The 15,838-nt window shown below is 39.0% G+C and overlaps 1 protein-coding gene across 2 annotated transcripts; it reads left to right on the forward strand.

Moving 5' to 3' along the window:
• Positions 1–784: 784 nt before the first annotated feature.
• PMPCB (peptidase, mitochondrial processing subunit beta) lies at positions 785–15,802 on the forward strand. 2 transcript variants are annotated; one of them, XM_007982468.3, is made up of 13 exons: positions 785–915; positions 1,962–2,102; positions 2,837–2,923; positions 3,648–3,777; positions 7,265–7,463; positions 7,848–7,927; positions 11,050–11,162; positions 12,379–12,522; positions 13,720–13,880; positions 15,026–15,111; positions 15,192–15,280; positions 15,440–15,515; positions 15,593–15,802. In XM_007982468.3, the coding sequence occupies exons 1-13, from the start codon at positions 817–819 to the stop codon at positions 15,655–15,657; spliced, it is 1,470 nt and encodes a 489-aa protein (XP_007980659.1). In that variant the 5' UTR covers positions 785–816; the 3' UTR covers positions 15,658–15,802. The 2 variants fall into 2 exon arrangements, with proteins under 2 accessions (XP_007980659.1, XP_007980658.1); XM_007982467.3 differs by lacking the exon at positions 15,593–15,802 and having other exon boundaries at positions 15,440–15,592.
• The last annotated feature ends 36 nt before the right edge of the window (positions 15,803–15,838 follow it).

Genomic DNA, 15,838 nt, shown 5'->3' on the forward strand with positions numbered 1-15,838 from the left:
CGTGGTGGCACACATCTGTAATCCCAGCTACTTGGGAGGCTGGGGCAGGAGAATTGCTTGAACCCGGGAGGCACAGGTTGCAGTGAGCCGAGATTGCACCATTGCACTCCAGCCTGGGCAACAAGAGTGAAACTCGGTCTCAAAAAAAAATATATATATATATATATATGTATGTGTATATATATATGAATAAGGAGGAGTCCAAGAAGGTGCAGAGGGAACTACGAGGAGGTGGAGCTCTAGAATATATTGAGAAAAGAGAATTTCAAAGAAGCCAACAATGTAAAATCCTCCAACAGGACTGTAACATAAGTCTGTAAAGTGTCCAACTTTTAGCAGTTAGTGACCTTACCACGGGCAATTTCTATGGAATGGGATGAGCCATACTGTAGAGGTTCGAAGACTGAATAGGGGTCAACATGGATACATCTTTTCCTCCCCTCACCGCATCTGTCTTTCCCAGTAGACTTTTCCTTTAAAGGCAGCGACTTGTGGATATTATTCCACTGTTTTCAATCAATTCCATCCACCAGTGAGATATATTACATCAGATTATCTTTCACTCCACCGCATTTGTGCCTTGCAGTTAGTAGGCCATCGACAAAATCACTGATGATATAGGGGCTTCTACAGACTCCCCAATTCATTTGGTAAAGACCTCTCAGCATCATGGTCGGGCCCTGATTCCTTTCACGACAGCTTCGAGGAGTGTCATTCTCATCACGGCCACAAGGTGGAGGCCGCCTCCCTGCTCTGGGACCTCAGGTCGCGACCCCGGAAGCACATCCTCCATCCTCCGCCTTCTTTCCAGCAGAAATGGCGGCTGCGGCGGCTCGAGTTATGTTGTTACCCGCGGCGCGGCGGCGGCTCTGGGGTTTCAGCGAGAGTCTCCTGATCCGCGGCGCTGCGGGACGGGTGAGCTTCCCTCTGCTTGTCTGGGCGCTGCCTGGGGCCAGACCCGGTCGGGCCGGCTCTGGCCTCTCTCGCGGCACCCGGCGCAGCGCACCTGAGAGTCGGCGCCACAGATCCGAACAGCGGGGTCGGGCAGGGCCTCCTCGACCCGGACCCGCTGGGCGCCAGGCGGCCTGGGGCTGCTGAACTGGCCGGGGTGGCTGGCTTGTGGCTACCCGCCAGGAGACCTGCTAGTGACGTGTGGGATGACCCTGGTTTTCGGCTCCTCCCGCCAGCTACTGAGGAGTGCATGTTTGACCACTAAAAACGTAGTGCTGGCAAATTGGGGAAAACTAAAAAGTGAAATATGGTTACCGCTCCAGAGTTCTGTTTTAGCCTAAGACTGAACTTCGTCCTCAGCTGGACTTCCCGCTAACCTGGACATCGCTGAAGTAAAATTTTGTATGTATTTGCATTTTTCTCATGAGCGAGCCTCTGACTTTCAGCAAAGAGATGTGAGACTTTTGTATAAGGGCAAATAAAAACTTCTGGAAGACGAATAGTTCCTGGCCGACAAGCCAGTCAGTTGCATTTTGAACGTCCGGCCATCTTCCTATCCTTTTTTTTTTTTTTTTTAAAAACCATTTCCAAACCCTGTTGCTTTTCTTAAACAATGAAAACCCGAGTGTCAGTTCTGTCTTGTGTGTAGGTAGTTTTACATCTTTTCTCTCCTTTTTTTTTTTATTTTCCCTGCTTGTTTTCTCCATAACGAATATAAAACATTTCTAGGAGAGGTAGTGAAATAAAGTCAATTTCTCTCTGGGTAATGATAATAACTGCTCATCTTCCCTGAGGGAAGGGCATGTTTGTAATCACGTTGCTGGCTCTAGGACAGTGGCTAGTGACACGTTTCTAGGCCAGGCAGAGATCCCAGTGGAACCAAAATTCAAGAAGAAAGATTCTTTTATAGAGAGAGCCTGTTTAACATAGATTTGGTTTTAAAGTCAACATTTAATATCAGATTGGTAATGTGTTTTGCTTTGTCTCTTCCACTTCCTACCCCCAACCAGTCATCATATTTTGGAGAGAACAGATTACGAAGTACACAGGCTGCTACCCAAGTTGTTCTGAATGTTCCTGAAACAAGAGTAACATGTTTAGAAAGCGGACTCAGAGTGGCTTCGGAAGACTCTGGGCTTTCAACATGCACAGTAAGTGACTCAGGCAGCCTTCTCTAAGTGACCCTTCATTTAGTGTAGCAAATTGTTGATTTTAGTCTTTAGTTTCTTTGTTGGCTGGTGGTTCAGAAAGGGTGGCAGTTATTTTGCCTTGACAGATTTCCATGAGTTGTGAACCTTTTGTTCCAGTGATACTTAGTTACAGGGTGCATATGTATCCTGTTGCCTTGTCTGCATCTTGTTCTTGTAGCTTATTATTGATTATTTATTGTTAGTAGTATTGATAATAATGAAAGAGGTATATTTGCAGGGCTACTCTGCCAGGTGTTTTTACTGATGTCTTATTTGCTAAAAAGCAATTCTTTCTAGTGGGCGTCCTCACACCTGTTTTATAGTTAAGGAAGTGAGAGAAGTTAAATGGTTTTGTTCAGGTCGCTCAGCTAATACGTGGCAGAGCCAGGATTTCAACCAAAGTTTTCTGACAGTTTCTGATGTTCTTGATACTACAGTTATTAATTGGCTGGATTAATGAGCTGGGCAAAGAATCCTCAGTGAAGGTGGCAGGTAGATACTTGTAGCACCCAGCAGTATCCTGATCAAAATTTTTAAATCTCATGGTTCATAGGAATGAACTATTAATTCACTCAGATCAAGAAAATCTTAGTGTTAAGATCAGAAAGCACTTGTCAGAAAAAGGAAGGAGACTGTTCCCCGCAACCTCAAATAAATAAAATGGATTTATTTAATTGTTCTTTGATTGCATTAAGGTTGGACTCTGGATTGATGCTGGAAGTAGATATGAAAATGAGAAGAATAATGGAACAGCACACTTTCTGGAGCATATGGCTTTCAAGGCAAGTTGTAAAACTTTACAAAAATGCACTCTCTTTAAGAGATAGTAAGCACAAAGTCTCATTCTTTAGAGGCAGGGAGAGCTCTTTCAGTAGTATAACATGTTTTATGTTTTTTTTCCCAGGACAGTATCTAAAATAAGTACTGATAATTGCTTTGTAAAGTTGAAATGAAAACTTTCTCTTGGGATGCAGGAGTCATCTGAATGTATACCATTTCTGAAGCCTGATGTACCTTATTTTTTTTAAATTTAACTTATTTTGAGATAGGATCTGGCTCTGTTGTCTAGGTTGGAGTGCGGTGACACAATCTGCTTACTGCAACCTCCACCTCCTAGGCTCAAGTCATCCTCCCACATCTACTTCTGGAGTAGCTGGGACTGTAGGTGCATGCCACCACACCCGGATAATTTATTTTTATGTGTGTGTGTGTGTGTGTGTGTATATATGTAATTTTATTTTATTTTATTTTTTGGTAGAGAGGGAGTTTCGCCATGTGTTGGCCAGGTTGGTCTCAATCTCCTGGGCTCAGTCAGCCTGCCTCAGCTTCCCAAAGTGCTGGGGTGACAGGTGTGAGCCATCATACCCTACCTGATGTACTTTAGAAACCAAATTTGACTCTGCATGAAACTAACTTATTGTTCTCCGTGTTCATTATCTGAAGTGTTTAGAATAGATGAAGGATAAAGGGAGGTTGCATAATTTATTTTTCCTCTTTTATTTCAAGGGCACCAAAAAGAGATCCCAGTTAGATCTGGAACTTGAGATTGAAAATATGGGTGCTCATCTCAATGCCTATACCTCCAGAGAGCAGACTGTATACTATGCCAAAGCTTTCTCTAAAGACTTGCCAAGAGGTATTGTTATTATTTATACAGCAGATGATAAAATTTTCATGAGAATCAGAAATTATTTAGTACTTTTTATTATGTCTGTTGTAAAAGAGTAAGTCCCAGAAATGTGAAAACACGAAACTGAATTCTGGGTGAGGGTACAGCTGATCTTATTTTTTTTCTAAATATGACAGATAGTAAGATTATGGATGATTGTTTTTATTAATATGTAGCAATAAAATAGAGATTATTTGGTGGAAATAAAATATTTTGAGAGGACAGCAGTTTGTTACCATATTTGTAGACTATTTTGACTCTTTTAAAAGTTATTACACAAAACATTTTCCTAGTGGAAGAATTAACAACAAAATTTAGCAGTTTTAGAGCTAATTGGTAAAATTATTATTTTTGTTTTTAGAGAGAGAGTCTCGCTCTGTCACCCAGACTGGAGTGCAGTGGTGCGATCTGGGCTCACTGCAACCTCTGCCTCCTGGGTTCTGGGTTCAAGTGATTCTCCTGCCTCAGCCTCCTGAGTAGCTGGGATTATAGGCTCCTGCCACCATGGCAGGCTAGTTTTTGTATTTTCAGTAGAGATGGGTTTTGCCATGTTGGCCAGGCTGGTCTTAAAGTGACCCACCGCCTCGGCCTCCCAAAGTGCTGGGATTATAGGCGTGAGCCACTGTGCACGGCCATTAGTGAAATTATTAACCTTTAAGGTCCTTCTGTAGTTGTAGTTACTACTTTGCAGTTTTGGATTCCTAATAGGCTTCCATTAATAATGTTTAAATGGCACTTTACACAAGTACTTTTGTGTATATATTATCCATTTGATCTGCATAGGTGTTTCTACCTTGCAGTTGTGGAAACTGAAACTCAGACTCTGACTTGCCCAAGATTGCATAGCTATCAGGTGGCTTACTGTGGACTCAAGTACATGTCTACTTACCAGATTCATTTGCTTTGTCAAAACAATAAAATAAGAAACCTATCACCTGTAAATAACTAAAATACTTAATATGATATCCTAACTTTTGCATTAAAACAAAAATGACAGCAACTATGGAGGGTGTGTTGGTTTGAATAACAAAACCAATGAGACAATTTTTGTCCCAGGACTAATTAGGGACCAAGAACATAGGGCTAGGCCAAGCTTCTTTAAAGAGTTGTTCATTCCAGCCTAGTTCCTTCCTTTATTTACACAGAACAGGGAAGGCAAAAAGGAGAAACAGAAAAAGTAAGGGTGACGTTAAAAGACTTTTTTCCTTTTCTCTTGGCATCTAGCTGGGAAGGGTAGAGCCTCTGCTAGTGGGAGTGGAAAAGCAGAGGAGCTCTCCCTGAGGAATACAAAATGGAAGTGCTCTCTGAAGCAGCTCCAACTTTGGGGATTTACTTGGGGTTTTTCACCCTTCACCCTGGGTGAAGCCTGGTATATGAGGTAATAATTAGACATTTAGATAATGGTCTCCAAGTTTTTACGATCACTTATTTTTTTAAATTATTATTATACTTTAAGTCCTAGGGTACATGTGCACAACGTGCAGGTTTGTTACATATGTATACATGTGCCATGTTGGTGTGCTGTACCCGTTAACTCATCATTTACATTAGGTATATCTCCTAATGCTATCACTCCCCGCTCCCACCATCCCACGACAGGCCCTGGTGTGTGATGTTCCTACCCTGTATCCAAGTGTTCTCATTGTTCAATTCCCACCTATGAGTGAGAACATGAGGTGTTTGGTTTTCTGTCCTTGCAATAGTTTGCTCAGAATGATGGTTTCCGGCTTCATCCATGTCCCTACAAAGGACATGAACTCATCCTTTTTTATGGCTGCATAGTATTCCATGGTGTATATGTGCCACATTTTCTTAATCCAGTCTGTCATTGATGGACATTTGGGTTGATTCCAAGTCTTTGCTATTGTGAATAGTGCCGCAATAAACATACGTGTGCATGATGATCACTTATTGTTAAGAAAGTTGATCATATATCCTTAATGTATGTATACTTGTAAGTTAAATACATGTGCTATTATACTAATGTATCTATACATTTAAAAAAAAAATTCAGATTAAAACAGACTGGGAAATAGGAGCCCCCCTCCCCGCCTTTGGAAACTACCAGTGTAGACTACCCATCCCACATAACGGAGGATTTTCTCACAGAATTCTTGTCCTTCCATTTGTCTGTGGGCTATTTCTCACCCATTTTACTAGACTGTGGTTCTCTCATCTGGACAGATGGGTTTTATTTGGTTTTACACATAATTTTTTCCTTTTGGTCATGATCTCAGCCACAGTTTGCTATAATAGTCTGTTTTGTCATGTTCTTAGTATTTGGATATAATCACTTCTGAGACAGTGCCCCTTAAAGTGAACTGAATTAAAACAAGGAACAAAAGTTTATAGTAGAGTAAGAAATGAAACCTAAATCAGACACGGTAGTGCATGCCTTTAGTCCTGGCTACTTGGAGGAAGCTGAGGCAGGAGGATTGTTTGAGCCCAGGAATTTGAGTCCAGTCTGGGCAGCATAATGAGACCTTGTCTCTTAGGGGAAAAAAAGAAACTTAAGATTGAAAGTTTATTTTATAACATTAATTGTATTAATGAAATTTAGATTTATGATTGCAACTGTGTACTAATACTTCAAGAATGAAGTACAGTTTTTTTTTGGAGAGGTATGCACTTTTTCTGATAAAATTGCTTAATGGCCTAATATGACATGTTCCACTTCACTTTTCGCTTTTTGCAAATTCGGGTTTGAGAACACACAATTCTGTGATTCATTTGGGGTATATTTTAGATTATAAGGATTCTTTTCTCTGTTGCCCAGGCAGGAGTGCAGTGGCGCAATCGCAGCTCACTGCACCCTTTGCCTCCCGAGCTCAAGCCATCCTCCCATCTCAGCCTTCCGGGTAGCAGGGACTACAGGCACATGCCACCACGCCCAGCTAATTTTTGTATTTTTTGTAGAGACAGGATTTTGGCATGTTGTCCAGGTTCATCTCAAACTCCTGGGCTGAAGCCCATCTTAGCCTCCCAAAGTGCTGGGATTATATAGGCGTTAGCCACCGTGCCTGGTCAGTTGTTTGCTTCTTAACATAGCACTCTTATTGCTATGGGAACTTGCATAGTAAATACTTGGGTGATGTGAACCCTCAGTATGTTCCTAGCTAGGTATTTTCAGACTAATATATGTAACTTTGTAATTTTCATATAGAACAGTCTACATTAATATGCAAATTTCCATAGCATTTTTGAAGTAGGTAGAGTCATTCCAAGGTGATGGCAAATTTAGAGTTTTTCCCCAAGGAAAATCTTTTGTACTATAGGGGTTTATATGTTAAATTTTAATTTTGTCCTGTTAAGTATATCTGATGTTTTTCTCCCAGGCTAATCATTTAGTACTGAGTGATGGGTCAGTGTCATGATTTCTGATTTTGGTTTAATAGATTTTAATAGTGAAAGTTAAGATTGCTGGTGCTTTTTCTTATATTTTATTTTCAATTAGCTGTAGAAATACTTGCTGATATAATACAAAACAGCACACTGGGAGAAGCAGAGATTGAACGTGAGCGTGGAGTAATCCTTAGAGAGATGCAGGAAGTTGAAACCAATTTACAAGAAGTTGTTTTTGATTATCTTCATGCCACAGCTTATCAAAATACTGCACTTGGACGGACAATTTTGGGACCAACAGAAAATATCAAGTAGGTATAACTCTCAGAATTTCTTGGTGGGTAAGGGAATTTATGAATTTTGAAAATTAACATTTACAAACTTTCAAAAAGTATGTTTCAAAAAGTCATTTTCCTCCTGGTAATCTAAGTGAAATTGTAGTTAGCTACATTTTGGTCCCACCTAGCTCCCAAGCATGTGAGTTCATAGGTACTTCGGAGTAAACCAGTAATGGTGTCAAATCTTTTTTCCTTGATGTAAAAAAGTCGAAGTTCTTTGATGTGTTGTCTATATCCTATTTCTGCCTGCATTTTAGGATACGGTTATGGTCCAATTTGATTTCAGGTATATTATGTGAAGATCTGGTTTTTTTTTTTTTTTGGTTTCCTTTAAAAATGGTTTTACTTCATTTACAGATCTATAAGTCGTAAGGACTTAGTGGATTATATAACCACACATTATAAGGGACCAAGAATAGTGCTTGCTGCTGCTGGAGGTTAGTCAATTTAAATTTCTACAAATGTTTTAAACACAGTTGTTGGAGTGGTATGCTTATTAGTTTGATCCTGTTGGGAGATAGCCTAAGAATTTACATAGCAAGTAACTGTATTTGATACTGTGTAAGGGGAATGTGGAGCACTGGAACCAGACTTTCCCTCTATTTTTTTTAAAGTAGGTTTCATTTAGGCTGGGCGTGGTGGCTCACTCCTGTAACCCCAGCACTTTGGGAGGCCGAGGCGGGCGGATCACGAGGTCAGGAGTTCAAGACCAGCCTAATATGGTGAAACCCTGTCTATACTAAAAATAGAAAAATTAGCCAGGCATGGTGGCGGGCGCCTATAGTCCCAGCTACTCAGGAGGCTGAGGTAGGAGAATCACTTGAACCCGGGAGGCGGAGGTTACAGTGAGCCAAGATCGCACCACTGCCTGGGTGACAAAGTAAGACTGTCTCAAAAAAAAAAAAATGTAGGTTTTATTTCTAGAAAGACTTAATGAACTGTTTAATACATAAGTGTACATAGTAGAACGTGCAAGAAGAGGGCAAAGGAGTGAACTGGGAGAGAGTCGGAAGATAGCATTCTGTACTTTGAGAATTTCTTGAGATTTTAAATTATTTCTTGAGAACCAACTTCATCCTTGTTCAAGCATGGAATGGGTATGTTAATTCTTTGATTTGTTCAATTATTCATTTAATAGATCTAATTTTGGGGAAGGAGAAGCACATAGGGAGCCATGAGAATGCTGAATGGGAATCCAAACATGCAGGTGACTTTAGAAGGTTTCCTTGAGGTCATGTTTGAAGCCAATGAATGAAAAAAAAAAAAAATTCACAGCAGATATTGCCAGATTTCCTGGCAGTCTGAATCTAGGCAACAGTACATTTTAATTGGTTTCCAGTTTTTTTTCTTTTAAAAATATATTTATAGAAGTAGAGATGGATTCTTAACTATGTTGCCCAGGCTGGTTTCAAACTCTTGAGCTCAAGTGATCCTTCCACCTTGGCCTCCCAAAGCTTGGGGATTACAGGCGTGAGCCACTGCACCTGGTCTCCAGTTTTCATTTCTTTGTATTTTTTAATATTAGAGCAAAGTGAAGTGTTGTTTCATGTAAATTTTTCTCTTTTTAGAAATTGTAATTTAAAAATTCTAGTTGCTCTGGATTGATTTCTGAGCTAATTACCTGGGGGGTAATGAAGAAGATGAAACCATTAAATATCAAACATGTTATTCATTGTAGTGCCTAGCTAAAAATCATGTTACTTTCATTGTACATGGCAGGAAGTGCACTCTGAAATTCTCTTGAGTAACACTGTTTCTAAATTGGCTCTTGCAGACTTGGGCTTAAGTGTTTGAAACTGTCTTGGAAATGGGACAAGATACTTGTTAGATGGGTCCTCAACAACAAAGCTTTCTGGAACCTCTCTGCCATTGTTGGTGGCATATGGACAAAATGAGTTTTTTGTTTTACTTTGGTTTATGGGTTCATTTTGACAAAGTTGAGATATCTTTAGTTTAATGCTTATAGATTAATTAGTATTCATTTTAAATACTATGTAAGTGATGTGCCTTACAAATGATTGCATCTTAAATTCAATTAAATAGGCCAGTTTTAAGTTTCTGCTGACCTCTGAATTATGTCTTGGCTACCATTTAGCTCTTCTAGGTTAATCTTCAGGATGTATAGCTTTTATTTGCCAAATAGTTTTTTGTATCCTAGCTTCATTTATTATAAAATTATAATTTAACATTTTAATTATACATTAAGTTAAAGAATCTTAATTTGGGTCTCAAGTTCAGATAGTAAGAGATATAGAGTCTAAGAAATTCCTAAGTTTTTGCATTTGGATACCTATTAATATATTCAGAAATAATTTAGATGACACTATTTTGTTCCTGAGTTGTTTTTTTGAGACGGAGTTTCGCTCTTGTTGGCCAGGCTGGAGTGCAATGGCGTCATCTTGGCTCACTGCAAACTCTGCCTTCCGGATTCAAGCGATTCTCCTGCTTTAGCCTCCCGAGTAGCTGGGATTACAGGCATGCATCACTACACCCGACTAATTTTGTTTTAGTAGAGATGGGGTTTCTCCATGTTGGTCAGGCTGGTCTACCTCCGACCTCAGGTGATCCGCCTGCCGCGGCTTCCCAAAGCGCTGGGATTATGGGCATATGAGCCACCGCGCTGGGCCCTGTTCCTGAGTTCTGATAGGAGAGCGCAGAGAATATAGTATATCTGTGTATCCTGCTTTCTTTTATTTATTTAATTTTATTTATTTTAGACACAGAGTCTTGCTCTGTCACCCAAGTTGGAGTGCAGTGGTGTGATCTCAGCTCACTGCAACCTCTGTCTCCTGGGTTCAAGCAATTCTCCTGCCTCAGCCTCCTGAATAGCTGGGATTATTACAGGTGCCTGCTACCATGCCCAGCTAGTTTTTGTATTTTTAATAGAGACAGGGTTTTACCGTATTGGCCAGGCTGGTCTTGAACTCCTGATCTCAAGTGACCTGCCCACCTTGGCTTCTCAAAGTGCTGGGATTACAGGTGTGAGCCACGGCACCCGGCTTTTAAAATTTATTTTATTGAGACAGGAGTCTTACTATGTTCTTGCTATGTCCAGGCTGGTCTTGAACTCCTGAACTCAAATGATCCTCCCACCTCAGCCTTCTAAAGTACTGGGATTATAGGCATGAGCCACCTTGCCCAGCTCCAGCTTTTTAAAAATTAGATAGAGCTCATATTTGTATTTTCCACTAAAAAAATTTTTTTTGTTGTTGCAAATTGGAAAATTGGCGTTTTTTTTTGCTAGTTTGGATCCCAGAAATTTTTATAATTTAATAGAACATGATTTTGTAAAAAGTGGAGTTTTCAAGTTGTCTTATTCTTAGCTGTGAATCCATTGGTCTGTTGATGAAAACTGTCATTTGCTCTACAAAATGAGAAAGCTGTGCAACCTCAAGCTTTGCAATGCCAAGGAAATAGGTGTGCTATGTGAGCTTACTCTTAATGGCTTTTAGTGAGTGTAGATACTTCATGTGTAATGTACATCACATTATATCACCTAGGGATTTTTGTAAACTATATTGCTGCTAGATACATGTGAAAATATTTTCTTTCAATTTAGGTGTTTCCCATGATGAACTGCTTGACTTAGCAAAGTTTCATTTTGGTGACTCTTTATGTGCACACAAAGGAGAAATACCAGCTCTGCCTCCCTGCACATTCACAGGAAGTGAGGTAGGGCAAGCCTCCCAGCTAATATTTAGCCTTTTGGATTCCTTGTGTTGTATTTACACATAAGTAAACAAAATGTACTATTTCTAGTAGGAATAAAATGGAATAAAAGGCTTACACTGAAATACAGAAAAAGGGAAGAGGAGGTACTCATTTGCTTAAGATTCCTTCCTCTTCTGTATTGTTTAACCACCTGTTTTTCTTTCCTAAGGAAGCAAGGTTTTTTTTGTTTTGTTTTTAAATTTCTCCATTCTAGTCTGAAAGGAAGCAGAGTTTTAAGAGCAGTTTATAATTTGGTCTTTTTGTGCTTTTTCTTTGGCACTGTGCAAATTTATATATTGTAATATCTGGAAGTAATCTTTTAAACCCTATATTTTGACCTTCACTTCAGGTTTACTCTTGGCTCAGTTTTACCCACAGTATGTTTTGGGAGTGGGTAGTAACTGTTAGAGCCAGAACTTGCAGGGAATCTACTAGTTATCAACTAGCTTTAAGCCTCTTTAGGGGCTTAGTTTGCCATGTTAAGAATGATGCTCAACGTAGTATCTGGAAAATGCCCTGATATTGGCAGCTGCCTGGAACTGTAGCATTGGCAGTACAGAAATAAACCTATAACGTCAATATGACATTTCGATAGAAAAGTTCAGATTGAGGCTGGGCGTGATGGCTCATGCCTGTAATCCCAGCACTTGGAGGGCTGAGGCAAGCGTGTCACTTGAGGTTAGGGTTTTGAGACCAGCCTCACTAACATGGTGAAACTCCGTCTCTACTAAAAATACAACAGTTAGCTGGGTGTGGTGGTGGTGCATGCCTGTAATCCAGCTACTCGGGAGGCAGAAGTTGCAGTTAGCCGAGATGGCGCCACTGCACTCCAGCCTGGGTGACAAAGTCTCAAAAAAATAAAAAGAAAAATTCAGATTGACAAACACAAAGGATTAATTTCTACCAGTGAAATGATGCAACCCTTTTTGACCTGGTAAACCACGTGGTGGCCGTCTGTAGTAAAATGTGTTGGGAAAAGTAATTTTTCCTTAACCCATGAAATTTCTTCTAGGCTAAACTATACAATGTAATGAGGCCTGATGGTTAAAAAATCAAGAGAGAGTCCTGGTGTGCATTTTAACTTTGCAATTAATGGGACTGGTGATTTTTTCTTGTTAATAAGCATGTTATATAATGTTAATCTTAACTAGAGGTCCTCCTGCTTTATCTGAACTAGATTCGTGTGAGGGATGACAAGATGCCTTTGGCGCACCTTGCAATAGCTGTTGAAGCTGTTGGTTGGGCACATCCAGATACAATCTGTCTCATGGTTGCAAACACGCTGATTGGCAACTGGGATCGCTCTTTTGGAGGAGGAATGGTAAGTGATTTTAAAAGAAATTTTCCATAACAGATGGAAGATTATCATGTTTTCTTAAATACAAGTTCTTTGTAAGAATCCTTTTTTGAAGTGGCAAAATAGAGCCTTGTACTGTGAATTATATAAACTGATCCTGGTTTGCATGTGGGCCAGAAAAAAACATTTTCTTTTTTTCTTTGCCACAAAGTTTATTAGTGGCAAAATTTGAATAAGGACAGAAAAATTAGCTAGAAGTACTATATCAATGTTAATATCCTAATTTTAATGGTCAGTAGGCCTTCTGTATCTGTGGGTTCCATATCCATGGATTCAACCAACCATAGGTGGAAAATTTGGGGGAACAAATGGATGATTTCATCTGTACTAAACATGTATGGACTTTTTTTTGGTCACTTCCCATATAGTATAACAACTATGTACATAGCATTTACATGGATTGGGTATTTAGAGATGATTTAAAGTATATAGGACAGTCTGCTTATATGCAAATACTATATACACCATAGTACATGAGGGCTCTAGCATCTGTGGATTTTGGTATCCACAGGGATCTGGGAACCAGTTCTCCACAGATACTGAGGAGCTATACCGAGGTGATGTAAGAAAATTAATTTCCTTGTTTTTCACAAGTACATACTAAAGTACTTGGGGCAAGAAGCATCACATCTAAAACTCAAAACAGTTGAAAAAACTTGTATAAAGAGAATAAAGCAAACATGGTAAAATAACAGGGAATTTGGATAAAGGGAATTCTCTACTGTTTTTGCAACTTTTTTGTAAGTTGGAATTATTGCAAAACACAGTGTATAGATTTGTCTTTACTCAGATTTCTCCAAAATACATTTCATCTAAATATCTTAAGCTTTGTATGCAACATAACTTTGAATCTAAGCGTATGTAACCAAGAGCCCTAAAAATTGGGTTGATAATAGCAGTCTAGTTTTAGAAGTAGGTATAGCTACTACATTAATTATAAGGATTCATTGCTTTTATAACATGAATTTCTCCAGGGGGTGCACTGGATTAATAAGCACAATTGTTAGTCATACTGAATTTTAACTGTACTACTGAGATGTTGAATAAAACTAGGAAACTTGCCTCTAAGGATATTCACTGTTTTCCACACACTCCATTTTCCTTTCTGTATTTTGGACATGTGTACTTAAAATTCTCTTGGAATTTTTTTTTTCCTTACAGAATTTATCTAGCAAGCTGGCCCAGCTCACTTGTCATGGCAATCTTTGCCATAGCTTTCAGTCTTTCAACACTTCCTACACAGATACAGGATTATGGGGACTGTATATGGTTTGTGAACCAGCCACTGTTGCAGACATGCTACATGTTGTTCAGAAAGAATGGTGAGAATTTAAGTAATTTAAATTTTGCCTTTAATTCGTTTTAGACTAGTTTTTTCTGTATACTTCATGGTGATTTATGGTAATTTTACCTTTTAATTAAGAGACCTAGATAAACAGTAGTTGCCATGTTTTTAAAGGTTGCAGATGTTTTTTCCTAAGTCTCAAGATGTGAAGCTGATTTATACTATAGGACTTTTTTTTTTTTTTTTTGAGATGGGGTCTTGCTCTGTTGCCAGGCTGGAGTGTAGTTGCACTATCTTGGCTCACTGCAGCCTCTGCCTCCTAGGTTCAAGCAATTCTCCCACCTGAGTCTCCCGAGTAGCTGGGATTACTAGGTGTACCACCATGCCTGGCTAATTTCTTGTATTTTTAGTAGAGACAGGGTTTCACCATGTTGGCTAGGCTGGTCCTGAACTCCTGATCTCAGGTGATCCACCCTCCTCAGCCTCCCAAAGTGCTGGGATTACAGGCGTGAGCCACCGTACCCGGCTGAAAGTTTTAATCTTTCAGAAGCAGGTTAACTCAGAAAGATGATCCTAAAAGTTTAAAAGCCAACTAGAAGTTGTTTGGAAAATATCTTTGAAAGTAATCTGGTTGAAGGGAAAGTAAATCTGAAGTTGCCACTGCTAAAAGAAAACAATCAAAGTATATTGAGTCAGTAGATGGGCAGAAAGGCTCACAGCTTCTTGGAAAACATTTAGCTCTGGTTCCTCTCCTCCACTATTCTTAAATTGGCTTACATCTTTCTAAATCTAGTCAACTAGGATGTAATTATTAAGTTAAAAATTAGGTTTAAGATTCATTGTTTTTAGGAACCAATGAATGACCACTGACTTAACCCATAGCATATCAGACCCCAAGAGATGGGGACTCATGAAGTCTCAAGATGCTTATAGCATTTCTGAAAATGTCATCAGCCCATTTGTATTAAACCTTTGTGTGCTAATGAGTAATTAGACATGTTTATCATTTTTGAGAAATTAATTCTGGGGAAAATAATCATTTTAGCTTTTGCTTAGATTAGAATTAAATCATAATCACCTGTATGTTATGTGTAGACTATGGCATCATCATTCTTAGGTCATTAACTCATGAAATACAACATTTTCCAACTGCTTAATACTGTTTTTCCAAATGTTTTTTAGGATGCGACTCTGTACAAGTGTCACCGAAAGTGAAGTCGCACGAGCCAAAAATCTTCTGAAAACAAACATGTTGTTGCAGCTTGATGGTAAAAATATAAGACATAGCTTCTATTTTCATATGGTTGATCTATATTCCAATACTTAATTTTTCCTTCTCTTTAAACAGGTTCAACTCCAATTTGTGAAGATATTGGTAGGCAGATGTTATGCTATAATAGAAGGATTCCCATCCCTGAGCTTGAAGCAAGAATTGATGTAAGTAGTCCTGAGTTATTACTGGGTCATGTGTAAAAAGATCCTTGTTACAAAAGCTGAGAATATTTATCTTTCATCTTGCTTTAGTTTTAAAAAGTTCCAGATATAGACGTTGTCTTTACTACAAAAAGCTGAATGACAGTATCTTCCATATTTCAGGCTGTGAATGCTGAGACAATTCGAGAAGTATGTAACAAATATATTTATAATAGGAGTCCAGCTATTGCTGCTGTTGGTAAGCCTGGCTTCTTTTCTTCTATGCAAAAAGTTGGCCAAGTACTTTTAATTAACTGTCTTCTTTTTAATCCTTAGGTCCCATTGAGCAACTACCAGATTTTAAACAGATTTGCAGTAACATGTGTTGGCTTCGTGGTTAAAATGCTTGTTATCAAGGTTATTTGAACACATGTATTTATAAAACTGAGATCTAGAAAAAATAAAAATGAACATGTATATACATCTGGAAATTTGAATGAAATACTGTATCATGCTTTCAAAGGATAAAAAGACTACCCCTCTGAAGGTTGTTTTGTATTAATGGTCAATCTTTGTTCTCTG

The sequence above is a fragment of the Chlorocebus sabaeus genome, chromosome 21, assembly GCF_047675955.1.
Source record: "Chlorocebus sabaeus isolate Y175 chromosome 21, mChlSab1.0.hap1, whole genome shotgun sequence".
NCBI classification, from domain to species: Eukaryota; Metazoa; Chordata; class Mammalia; order Primates; family Cercopithecidae; genus Chlorocebus; species Chlorocebus sabaeus.

Excerpts from the sequence above, each read along its gene's own strand:
- PMPCB (XM_007982467.3), top strand. The coding sequence starts at position 817 with ATGGCGGCTGCGGCGGCTCGAGTTATGTTGTTACCCGCGGCGCGGCGG. Across the intron at positions 916-1,961 it reads TCCGCGGCGCTGCGGGACGG|TCATCATATTTTGGAGAGAA; the intron begins GTGAGCTTCCCT and ends ACCCCCAACCAG. Across the intron at positions 3,778-7,264 it reads CTCTAAAGACTTGCCAAGAG|CTGTAGAAATACTTGCTGAT; the intron begins GTATTGTTATTA and ends ATTTTCAATTAG.